The sequence below is a fragment of the Lathyrus oleraceus genome, chromosome 3 (genome assembly GCF_024323335.1).
Source record: "Lathyrus oleraceus cultivar Zhongwan6 chromosome 3, CAAS_Psat_ZW6_1.0, whole genome shotgun sequence".
NCBI classification, from domain to species: domain Eukaryota; kingdom Viridiplantae; phylum Streptophyta; class Magnoliopsida; order Fabales; family Fabaceae; genus Lathyrus; species Lathyrus oleraceus.
This window is the reverse complement of record NC_066581.1, coordinates 177,202,458-177,215,808: the sequence shown is the minus strand read 5'-3', so window position 1 is coordinate 177,215,808 and position 13,351 is coordinate 177,202,458. Positions and strand designations below refer to the sequence as shown.

At 42.3% G+C, this 13,351-nt stretch overlaps 1 protein-coding gene across 1 annotated transcript; it reads right to left on the bottom strand.

Annotated features, from left to right (window-relative positions):
• Positions 1-239: 239 nt before the first annotated feature.
• On the bottom strand, positions 240-1,227 carry LOC127126096 (vacuolar cation/proton exchanger 2). Its single transcript, XM_051054946.1, has one exon. The coding sequence runs from the start codon at positions 1,083-1,085 to the stop codon at positions 273-275; it is 813 nt and encodes a 270-aa protein (XP_050910903.1). The 5' UTR covers positions 1,086-1,227; the 3' UTR covers positions 240-272.
• Between the last annotated feature and the right edge of the window lie 12,124 nt (positions 1,228-13,351).

The following is a 13,351-nucleotide window of genomic DNA, read 5'->3' as shown; positions in this document are numbered from 1 at the left end:
AATTGGAGTTTTTGGATATTTATGGTTTTGAGTGCTTTAGGAATAATAGTTTTGAGCAATTATTGAATTTGTGGACAACCAAGATGTTCTAGATTTGATCGAGAAGAAACCCATTGGTGTCATTGCTCTGTTGGATGAAGCTTGCATGTTTCCAAAATCAACACATGAAACATTCTCTACTAAGTTGTTTCAGCATTTCCGGTCTCACCCTAGGTTGGAAAAGGAAAAGTTTTCACAAACAGATTTTATAGTTTCTCATTATGCTGGAAAGGTCACATATCATACAGATGCCTTTTTGGACAAAAATTGTGATTATATTGTTGTGGAACATTGTAATCTATTATCTTCTTCAAGTTGCTCTTTCGTGTCCGGTCTTTTCCCTTGCACCACCCAACAACCACACAGAAAGGGATCACAAACATGGATATCTGGGTTGATGATCCAACAGCAACTCCAATTGTGATATCTAGCTTGTCTTCTACGGCAAACATGATAGCACTCGCATGCTCTGCAGCATTTCCTACTATTGGAAGCAAGATGACACTAATAAAGGCCACTGACATATTCAATGATTCAGATGCTCCCTCTATGGCATCCACAAAGTGTCCAGACAATACTGATACCCATACTGTCAAAATAGCCAGCCAGATTATCGCTTCCCACTTAGTTAACTCAAATTCTTCCTCCTCGTCAGTGTTTTCGCTTGTATCTACTTCCTGGTCAACTGGAGTATAAAAATTCTGTTGACTTCTAAGTTGAAAGAAAGGGTAGCTTGCATAGGCCAGTAGCATTATGCAGCTGCTAAATCTGGATAAGGATAAGACTGACTTCCCAAGATGAACTTCTGAGTGAGTAAAATGAAGCACAGCAGGAAACAGTATTCCCATTACAGCCATGAGCAGCAAGCCGGAATTGACAACAGCAGCTGCCTTATTGAAAACCTGAAGTTTTTGACAGTGAACAATCCCACCAGTAAAGAATGCACATCCAAGAACTAGAAGCATATTAGACAAGATGGAACCAAGTAAAGATTGCTGAACAACCCTAATCATATCGCTTTTCAAGGCATAAATTGATATAATCATTTCAGTTGCATTTCCAAATGTAGCATTGAGCAAACCCCCAACTGTTGATCCGGTGTAGACGGCAAGTTGTTCGGTAGCATAACCTCATGTGTTGTTATTGTTTGTATGACTTGTGGTTAATTATTTGGCTTGACCCTTCAACTGTATGCCTTTTTTTTTTCTGAACTGTTTTTGGATTGTTGGGCAGGATGCCGGTGTGCTTGCTGCTGGATTGCTTGAAATGGCTGACCCATCTCTTTCAAGTAATCATTTCTTCCGCCAAATTGGATGGATGAGTCTGAGGGGTCAACTGATTCAATACTTAAGCATAAGCCTATCTGGTCATCATATAACATGAAACATAGCAAGAAAAAGAGAAAAAATGTAAAGAAGCAAGGAAGATATTCAAACAACTTTTGGAACAAGAGTAGTTCCTGTTTTCGTGCCATCATTGGCTGATGTGGATCCAAATCTCATGATGGAGGACGAAAGTATGGTGTGGACAAGCAATGACGTTGTAATTGTGCTTGAGCATCAGAATGAAAAGATTCCTTTGAGTTATGTTTCTGAAACACATAAAAGGCATGCCGTCCCATTTCAAGCACAGCGTCATATATTGGCTGGCCTTGCTTCAGTGGTAGGTGGTTTAAGTGCACCATATGAGAAGGCTTCACATGCACATGAAAGACACGTTGTGAATTGACTTTGGGCAGCCGGTTGTCACCCATTTGGACCATTTTCAAATACGTCTCGTGTCAGTCAAATGCTCCGTGATGTTGCATTGAGGAACTCGATATATGCTCGTGTGGATTCTGTACTTCGGAAAATTCGTGAAACATCAGAGACCGTCCAAACTTTTGCAGCAGAGTATCTGAAAACCCCCCTTGACGGCCTTGAAGAGCATCTTGTTGGTATGTCTTCATTATTATATGATCATCGTTTAAATGATGCCTTTTTGAACAGTTCAGATATTCTGCAGAGCAGCATGTTCACCCAGCAATACGTTGACCATGTTTTGACCAGCGAGAGGGAAAATATGAAATGCTGCAAAATTGAGTACAAGTACCCCGTGCACTCTTCTCAAACGTACATCTATGGGGGAATACTTATTGCTGGATTCTTTGTGTACTTCAAGGTATCTCAGGCCATGTTTATATGGTTGCAGGACATGTTTGGCCAGATGGAGTTAGGATTGGAAGTGCAGCAACACATATAACATGGTGGACATGAAATTGAACATGAGCCAAATTACTTAAAAAATGAAGAAACCAAACAAAAGTATATCAAATCAAAACCTTTGGATGAAGCATCAAAGCCAAATGGGTTAGATTAGGTTTTTGATGGTCAACAAATGGAGAGGTTGACTTTGGTCAAAGTTGACCAAAAAGACAACTGTTGACCAAAGTCAAAAATAGGTCAAAACTTTATTTTTTGGTATTTTCTTTGTAAATGGACAATGTATTGATGATCATGGTGAAATATAGGGTTTAATGAATTTGGGTTGACTTTGGTCAAAGTTGACCAAAAAGTCAACTGTTGACCAAAGTCAACAATTGGTCAAAAGTGTCAATTTTTTGTGTATTTTTTGTATGGAATCAAATGTAATGAAATAAAATTGAAATGGATTAATAAAATGGTTTGAAGTTGGTTTTCACAATTGGTTTAATCATAACTTGGATGTTTGACTCTTGAAAAGAAAATAACTTGACTGATAATGTGTATGAACAAAACCATGAAATAAGACCGTAAGGTTAGGGTTTTGGCATAGTATCCATGAACCAATAACATGACTGGCAAGTGGCTGGAAACACAAGAAACTTGGTTGTTCAGATGACCCAGACCATAGATGTATCCATAATCACAACACCATGACTTTGGATCAAAACCAATCCTCATATAAAACCAAAGTTAGGTTAGGCCAAGCAGGCCAAACAAACATGAAAAATTCAGGACCAAAATAAGGGTATGACAGTTGCCCCTATTTAAGCGTCTTCAACTAGAGAATGTGAAGCAAGACGTTCTTCATATGATCATTGTGGAAGATGGTTAAATACTAAGAAGACCCGGATTTTGATCCTGAATCCCTATGAAATAATTAACCATACCTGTCAGAATCGACAAAGAAGCAATCCCAAAAGAAGAATCCGTCTGGTACGGTGAAAATCGGCCTGAGTACTGAAACAGAAAATTGACCTGGATACCAAAATAAATGGTAACACAGGAATACCCATGGCCTGATAGCCGCACATTAGTCTGAACACTAAGCATCGAAATATGAGAGTATCAATGTTGGTCTGATCACCGGAAATCTGGTCTGAACACCACTTTGATCTGGATATCGGAAAAACTGGCCTGAATGCCACTTCGGTCTGGATACCGGGAACTGGCCTGAACGCCACTTCGGTCTGGATACCGGGAAAACTGGCCTGAACGCCACTTCGGTCTGGATACCGGGAAAACTGGCCTGAATGCCACGGGAAAACTGGCCTGAATGCCACTTCGGTCTGGATACCGGGAAAACTGGCCTGAACGCCACTTCGGTCTGGATACCGGGAAAACTGGCCTGAATGCCACTTCGGTCTGGATACCGGGAACTGGCCTGAACGCCACTTCGGTCTGGATACCGGGAACTGGCCTGGACGCCACTTCGGTTTGGATACCGGGAAAACTGGCCTGAATGCCACTTCGGTCTGGATACCGGGAAAACTGGCCTGAATACCACTTCGGTCTGGATACCGGGAACTTCTTCGATCTGAAAATCGGGAAAGACTGGCTTGAATGCCACTTCGGTCTGGATACCGGGAAAACTGGCCTGAATGCCACTTCGGTCTGGATACCGGGAACCCTGGCCTGAACGCCACTTCGGTCTGGATACCGGGAACTCTGGCCTGAACGCCACTTCGGTCTGGATACCGGGAACTCTGGCCTGAACGCCACTTCGGTCTGGATACCGGGAAAACTGGCCTGAATGCCACTTCGGTCTGGATACCGGGAAAACTGGCCTGAATGCCACTTCGGTCTGAATACCGGGAAAACTGGCCAGAATGCCACTTCGGTCTGGATACCGGGAACACTGGCCTGAATGCCACTTCGGTCTGGATACCGGGAACTGGTCTGAACACCACAAGTCCTTCGTCCTGATTGTTGAGAACTTCTTCGATCTGGAAATCGGAAACTGGCCTTAATGCCACTTCGGTCTGGATACCGCCTCGGTCTGAACACCGGAAAATTCTTCATGTCTATCAGCATCGGCGAAGATAACAAAACAGTGATACGTGAGCCGGCACGCATGCCAAAGACCTATGCTGGGGATAACAACCGAAAGATTGACCAAAGAGTGCATGAGATATATTATCTATAGCCGTCAAAACGTAGATAATACACTCGCATGGAAGATTATCCATAACCGGGTTGCAGGTTGTTAAATGAATAATCGACCGAAAAGAAAGACATCAGGGTACCAGGACTAGGCATGCAAAAGATGACCAATCAAAAGAGGATAAAGTTGCTAACTCGGAGCAAATACCCAAAAGGAAGGGGAAGACCCACTGGGGACAATACTGCTTGATCAAGGCAAGTATCCAAAGGGGACAAGACTATCAATACCACAAAGAGGGGATTACATCTACCGGTTAGTAGGCAGAAAACCACGGAAAAGTAATCAGTCATCGATAGGATGAGCACGCAGGGTTAACTCCACCAAGGGGATGAAAGTGGGATTTTACAGCTACCAGTTAATAGGTAGAAAACCACAAAGATAGGACTTACAACTACCGGTTTGTAGGTAGAAGCCACAGAAAGGTAACCAGTCATCGATAGGATGAGCACAAAGGGTTAACTCTGCCAATGGGATGAAAGTGGGATTTTACAACTACCAGCTAGTAGGTAGAAAACCACAAAGATAGGACTTACAACTACCGGTTTGTAGGTAGAAGCCACAGAAAGGTAACCAGTCATCGATAGGATGAGCACAAAGGGTTAACTCTGCCAATGGGATGAAAGTGGGATTTTATAACTACCAGCTAGTAGGTAGAAAACCACAAAGATAGGACTTACAACTACCGGTTTGTAGGTAGAAGCCACAAATTCCCCTGAGGATGAGATGAATGAGTGCCGGTTAGTGAGCGACTATTCATTTATGCCCCAGGGAAGCACGGGAGACAGCCAACAGGAAGCCAATTTAGGATCGATCCAAAAAGGCAGACTGAAACAGGACTCATCCTAATGAGGAAAGAACTCAATAGGGAAAACCCATCCCATTGTCGCAACCCGAAAAATACGGTCTGCGAAAAAAAACAACCGGCGAAAGAAAAAAATGACAGAAGAGTCGCCACCGTGCGTTATTTATCCCAAAGGAGGGAAAGGAAACGCTCGAAGTAAACCTGGAGAAAGGGAAGGAAAAGACAAGGTCTCGCAACCAAATCTTGGGTTCGGGAGTCGGTTATGCGAAGGGAAGGTATTAGCACCCCTACGCATCCGTAGTACTCTACGGGATCCACTCTTGTTTGTTTCTTGTCTAAAGGGTGTATGTTTATCTAATGTACTATTTACTAAAAGGGTCAAGAGAAAAATGACTCGCACGGATGTCGCATCCACTGCATACGTATCTCATCTGATTATGAGAATCAGAGTCTTCGTAGCTCGGCTACCTAAGGGTTAAGGATAAGTGCGCTCGCTAAGACATCGCGTCTTATGCCTACGTATCTCATCGGGAATGAGAATCAGAGCAAAACGTAGTTCAAACTAACTACGGGATAAGGGTCTCGACTGCAACTAGGGCAAGAGAAAGGGAATGTCTCGATCGCAACGAGGGCGAGAGAAAGGATCGCAACGAGGGCGAAAGCAAACAAGGATTAGTTGTTAGTTGTTAGTCAAACTCGGCAAGACATCGCATCTTGTGCCTACGTATCTCATCTGAACATGAGAATCAGAGTTGCCGTAGTTCGGCTACACGCACACAAACAAACACAGGCAAAGGCAAACGTGGAGCCTGACTGCCAATCACTGGACTTACATCAGCATCCGAACCAAACACACACAAAGAGGCAAACGTGGAGCCCGACTGCCAATCACTGGACTTACATCAGCATCCGAACCCAACAAACACAAAGGGGCAAACGTGGAGCCCGACTGCCAATCACTGGACTTACATCAGCATCCGAACCCAACAAAACCACACTGGAACCCGAATGCCACTTGATGGACTTACATCAGCTTCCAAGCACACAACAACCAAACAAGTTAATAGGGAGTCGGGAACTCGAGCCTATAACTGTCAAGCACGCACACAAAAAAGGGGAAAAGTGCCCGGAGAGGTCTCGCACGACCTCCTGCCTACATACCTCGTCTGGAACAAGGATCAGGGCGATGTAGTTCCCCTAACTAGGGATTGCCATCTGAACATGGACTTACAAAGGAAGACACCAGTTGTGTCAGAGGAGAGTGGGCAATGTGTTCACGTCCTAGCAGTAGGTGTCGCAGCTCGCTGAATCGAGTCTTAGGCAGTTACCTCTTTGCAATAGAACGGACTACATGCCACAAGATCGGAGACGCTCGGAAAGGTCTAAAGGAAATGGGGAAGCTCTGCCCTAAAGTTGTCATGCAATGTGTACTTAAGTGTTTAGGATTTACAAATGGGAATATCTACCTAATGTTAGCATGCAAAGAATATGGGAATTCTACCTATGTTATCATACAAAAGGATATGGGAATCCTACCTATGTTATCATGCAAAGGGATATGGGAAATCTACCTATGCTATCATACAAAGGGTTCTATCTAATGGGTGCTACCTAATCGGAACAAGAATCGACGAATGGAGCAAGGAGAAGTGTTAGGGATAAGGGTAGATGGCGACGCATGGAACAATCGACTTACAAGGTTGATGGCGATGCATAAAGCAATCGGCTTACAAGGTTGATGGCGATGCATAAAGCAATCGGCTTACAAGGTTGATGGCGATGCATAAAGCAATCGACTTACAAAAGGGTGGATGAATACGTGTTGGTTCTGTTAGGTTTTGAAAAATGATTACTCGACGTTGGATCGAGGTTTTGATCTTGTTTTGAAATGGTTATCGAATGTTCATTTTAATTCTTGTATTAACAGATGAATAAAGAATGAAAGAATAAATATTATACATTTCATGGGAGAGGGGTACATTTGTTATGAATGGGGGTTGTTCATGGCAAACAAACAATAATAATACATGCCTCATACACCATACAAGTAGGCCACAGTTAATCAAACAATTAAGATATAAACAAGTATATAATCGAATCAAATGATCGAAGAATGAAATAATGAAGCATTAAACAATGTATGAGTGTAAGTGCAAGGGACATGTCTCATTGTAAGGAAGCCCAAGAGTAAGCTATGTGAAAATAACACAACAAGTTATATTTACAAGACACTTAAAAAATTAAATCGGTAAAAAGATAAAATCGGGATTTGCACGGATGGAAATTGAGGGACATACAAACCCTAAATAATGTACTTAAGGCCGGTTTACACATATTGAAATGTCATATGCGATTAATCATAACACGGCGAAATCCTATTGTTATCTCGATAAAATAATCATGGATAAGCAACATAAGAGTAGTTGAATCCATAAATTAAAATCGATGCTTTGCCAATTAAAATAAATAAAAGGTGTAAATACTAAAGAAATAATAAGTGTGAGAGAAATTGGATTAAAACATAAATGTGAGTAAATTAAAAAGAATAACTTAAAAGAAAATAAATAAAAAAAAAGTTATAAAAACCAAATATGGCACACGCGGGTATCGAACCCGCTACTAAGGAGGAAATGAACTAACTCCATTTCCGCCTGGCCATGAGTTACTTACTTGTTAGGCTAGGACCAACAAAAGTACATAAACGGAGTGGAAACCCACTAGCCAAAAATCAACAAAAACAAACACGGGCCGTTGGACTTGGATTGACTGAAGCCCAATCCTCCATTTCTTGGTCCAGTGTGGGAATACTGCAGGAAGACTAAAAGAGAGAAAACAATTGCCTGACTTCTTCGATTCCAGCGAAAGATGCTAGTCATTAAGGCTGACATAATGATGATTTGGGACATGGGAAAACACAAAGGGCAACCCATTGGGATAGCCAGCTTTGTGGACCGGTCCAAATATCTTGACCTTTGATAAACCAAACGAATGAAGTAGTAAAGAAAGTAAATAGTTGGGGAAATCAAAACCTAGAAACTCCCTCTTCCATTTTCGAAAAAAAAGGGTAACAGACTTATTTCTTTATCTCAAATATCCACTTTGTCTTTAATTAAAACACACAGGGAAAAATCAAAAGAGATCACCACAACATGAGCGGTTAATGCTAAACCTAACGGAGGCTTTGACGAAACCCAAATCGAAAAACAACCAAGGTTCGCATAATCAACACGTAGGAAATTCAGAGAGGAAACTAACCAGTTGCAATCGAGATTCACCGATGGATGTAGGTAAATGCTTCTCGTCCCTTTCTTTTTGTCCGTCTATTAAGACCTCCCGCTCTACTATGCTTGGCAGAAGTTTTTCATCAAGGAAGATTCAGGGATCTTTGGTGGAGTTCTTTGGTTAGGAGCGCTGCCGATGTTACTTCTTTCCCTTCAGAGAGTCTCCTCTTTTCTTCGCCTCCTCCTTTTTTGTTTCGTTAGGGTTTTTTTTCTCTTTGCCGTCGTATTGAATTTTTTCTAGGGTTTTTTCGGCCGATCCTCTCTGATTCCTCTTTCTCTCTATTTATCTTCACAGCTTTAGGGTTTCATCCAAGAAGTATCCCAGCCAAGGCCTTTTGGTGCTCAGAAAAAAGAGTGGTCCTTTTTGGTGTATGGTTCGAAAAAATGGTAATCTGAGCTTAGCTTTTTCTAATCGCTTTTGTCTTAATCCCAAATTGGGAAATTCTGGATTTTTGCATTTTTACTAATTCATTTGCTCATTTTACTGCAGTGACTTTCTTGTAACCTCCAGCTAACTCAATTGTGTTACTGCAGTGAATTCAGAGCATTGTTACAGGAGTCATGAGTTGAATGGTGCAGCAAAACAATGGATTAGCATAGAATTCTCTACAGGTTCAGTGGCATTGGGTTATTGGTTTGATAGACTCCTCATGTTTGGTTCAGTGGTACTTGGCATTGGGTTACTGGCTATTATGCTTTACAATTCATTTGTCTCGATTCTTTTGTTGCAGGTCTTGTGGTCATGTTGGGCGTGTCATGCATCCAATGACTTCAACATGTGGTGTATGGCATCAGGGTTTGGCTGCAACAATTTGACATTGGCTTACTTGTGGTCTTGGTTAAACCAAGTGTAGAATGTCCAATAGACAACATGTCCAACTCCCAACCTGCTGAATATCCATTATATGCCTGGTGCAAGAATTTGGTGTAAGCTATTGTCATGTTTCACAAGCTACCTCATGCGGGTTTCGTGCTTGATGGTTTGGTTGAGCAAGGTAAAACAAGTCTTAAATGGTTTGTAAGGCTTGAGATATGTTTAATGTCGTGCTGTTTGTTATGCCGGTTGAACCTCTTGAACATAATGTTAACCAATTTGGATATGATGTCTCTTAATGGTTTTGACATGTCATGACTTATGTTGGACTGTTGACAATGCAGGCAAAGCGAAGGCAAGGTGCTGCAGGACATGGGATGAACTGGTGCAACAGCAGGGTTAGCCTTGATGCTCCCATGGTTAACTCACGTATTTCCTAGACTTGGTGTGTTTTTTTTTAGTGTGCTTGATTTTATTTTCTGTGTTGATGCAGTTGGTGATCTGAGTCATCTGATATCAGCAACTATGTCTGGTGCAACATGCTGTTTGAGGTTCCCCGGTCAGTTGAACTCTGGTCTCAGGAAGCTTGCTGTGTTGTATGTAGCAGGCCCACAACGGCAACAAAACCTGCAGAACTTGTATGCAGCAAACCCTTTTGTCAAAAGAGGCACATGTTCAAGATTTGACGAAACTTTCTCACATGCTCTCTCAATATTAACTCCTGCGCTACTACAATCTTCCGGTCGACCCTGTCATGGAAGCAGAAGAATTGATGATATTTGTGGCAACACTTTACTCAACTGAGTTGTAGCCGTTCTCTTTACTGTTTTTGATCTTTCTTGACTGTATAATCGAACAACTTTGAATTGCTAACAGTTGAATTAGATGGCCTGTTGAATAAATTCTTGTTTGACAGCAACACCGTCCAATGAATCTAACTACTTTCCAAATCCTCTTTTTTTTTTTGGTTATCAACGATTGGCTCTGGCTTTACCAACATATTGAACCTCAATGGATAGAGATTAGCTTGTATTATTTGACTGCATTTTTGTCTTCTGAAGATTGAAATCAAGACAAGCAATTTTTGCAGGGGAAACCTTGAGAGGCATTCCTTGGGCAGCACGGCCAGTATTAAGCATAACCATTCACAGTTAGTTAGAATCAATGTGAGTTTCAATTATATCAGTTATGAATTGGTTGGATCCACCGTGAATTTCTGTTAGAGTTTTTGTTGAGTATTGATTGAATTCGGGTGTTTTTATGCTTATGCAGGTCTTTAGCTTCGGTGATATCAACAGACAGGTTTCTCGCATAGACATATGTTACTTCTTCATGGTCAAATTTGTAACCATCCACTGCTGCATCGGCCCCTGACTCTGAAATATATGTAGATGTTGAGCTTGACTGCTGGTAAACAGGCTGTGCACCACAGCATGCTGAGCAGTAGGCTGCGTCACGTGATTAAACTCTGAAGGAGGAGCACTTTAAAAAGAATGATGTGGGGCATGTTCGGGTGCAACGGGCAACACTGATTGGCCTTTGGAGACACGTAAAATAGATGCATAAGTTTTATTAGCAGGCTCCTCAAAAGACTTCCATAAGAGTGACAAGGGGTTTCACGGATAGTATGAGCAACATTAGGCACCGGTGGATATGCCTCCTGTGTAGGAGTTTCCTCCACCACAACTTCAGTCTCGAGATCTTCTTGTAGTTGTTGCTGTTACTCAGGAAGACTAAACTTGTCCACTGGATCATCATCTATATGAACTGAGTTGAGATATTCTCTTGCTTCTTCCTCAAACCCACAGTCCGAAACTGGTGGTTCAGCATAAGAAGCAGAAACACGTGGCTGTGATTCAAGATTAAACCAAAATCCACTTATTTTGCTATACCCAATGTATTTTAATGATTACATGAATTCTATATGAGATGGATGTCATAGCTTTTGTGTTCAATGTCTTTTACTTCCACATAAACTTTGGTTCATGGATTCTATCATTTTTCTATGTGCAAGGATTCACAATTTGACTTATTGGTGATTTGGTTTATGGAAATGTAATGGTCTAGAATGATGTGAAATGAATTGAAATGGATTAACAAAAAGGTTTGAAGTTGGTTTTCACAATTGGTTTAATCATGACTTGAATATTTGACTCTTTTTTTGAAAATAACTTGACTGATAATGTGTATGAACAAAAACATGAAATGAGACCAATAAGGTTGGGGTTTTGGCATAGTATCCATGAACCAATAACATGACTAGAAAGTGGCTTGAAACAAAAGAAAACCGGTTGTTCAAATGACCCAGACCATAGACATATTAACAATCTCAAGAAAAAACACCATGACTTTGGACCAAGACCAATTCTCACATAAAAACCAAAGTAAGGTTAGGCCAAGTATGCTAAACAAACATAAAAATTTCAGGACCAAAATCGGGGTATGACAGCTGCCCCTATTTAAGCGTCTTCAACTAGGGAATATGAAGCAGGATGTTCTTCATATGATCATAGTGGGAGATGGTTAAATACTAAGAAAACCCGGATTTTGATCCTGAATCCCTATGAAATAATTAACCATGCCTGTCAGAAATCGGCGAAGAAACAATCTCAAAAGAAGAATCCGTCTGGTACGGTGAAAATCGGCCTGAGTACCGAAACGGAAAGTTGACCTGGATACCAAAATAAATGGCAACACAGGAATACCCATGGCCTGAACGCTGCACATTAGTCTGAACACTAATCACCGGAATATGAGAGTATCAATGTTGGTCTGACCACCGGAAATCTGGTATGAACACCACTTCGATCTGGAAATCGGAAAACTGGTCTGAATGCCACACACTTCGACCTGATTGTCTGAAACTTCTTTGATCTGAAAATCGGGAACTGGCCTGAATGCCACTTCGGTCTGGATACCGGGAACTCTGGCCTGAACGCCACTTCGGTCTGGATACCGGGAACTGGCCTGAACGCCACTTTGGTCTGGATACCGGGAAAACTGGCCTGAACGCCACTTCGGTCTGGATACCGGAAAAACTGGTCTGAACACCACAAGTTCTTCGTCCTGATTGTCGAGAACTTCTTCGATCTGGAATCGGAAACTGGCCTGAACGCCACATCGGTCTGGATACCGCCTCGGTCTGAACACCGGAAAACTGGTCTGAACACCACAAGTTCTTCGTCCTGATTGTTGAGAACTTCTTCGATCTGGAATCGGAAACTGGCCTGAATGCCACATCGGTCTGGATACCGCCTCGGTCTGAACACCGGAAAACTGGTCTGAACACCACAAGTTCTTCGTCCTGATTGTTGAGAACTTCTTCGATCTGGAATCGGAAACTGGCCTGAATGCCACATCGGTCTGGATACCGCCTCGGTCTGAACACCGGAAAACTGGTCTGAACACCACAAGTTCTTCATCCTGATTGTTGAGAACTTCTTCGATCTGGAATCGGAAACTGGCCTGAACGCCACATCGGTCTGGATACCGCCTCGGTCTGAACACCGGAAAACTGGTCTGAACACCACAAGTTCTTCATCCTGATTGTTGAGAACTTCTTCGATCTGGAATCGGAAACTGGCCTGAACGCCACATCGGTCTGGATACCGCCTCGGTCTGAACACCGGAAAACTGGTCTGAACACCACAAGTTCTTCATCCTGATTGTTGAGAACTTCTTCGATCTGGAATCGGAAACTGGCCTGAACGCCACATCGGTCTGGATACCGCCTCGGTCTGAACACCGGAATGCTGGTCTGAATACCATAAGTTCTTCGTCCTGACTGTTGAGAACTTCTTCGATCTGGAATCGGAAACTGGCCTGAACGCCACATCGGTCTGGATACCGCCTCGGTCTGAACACCGGAAAACTCTTCATGTCTATCAGCATCGGCGAAGATAACAAAACAGTGATACGTGAGCCGGCACGCATGCCAAAGACCCAAGCTGGGGATAACAATCGAAAGATTGACCAAAGAGTGCACGAGATATATTATCTGTAGCCGTCAAA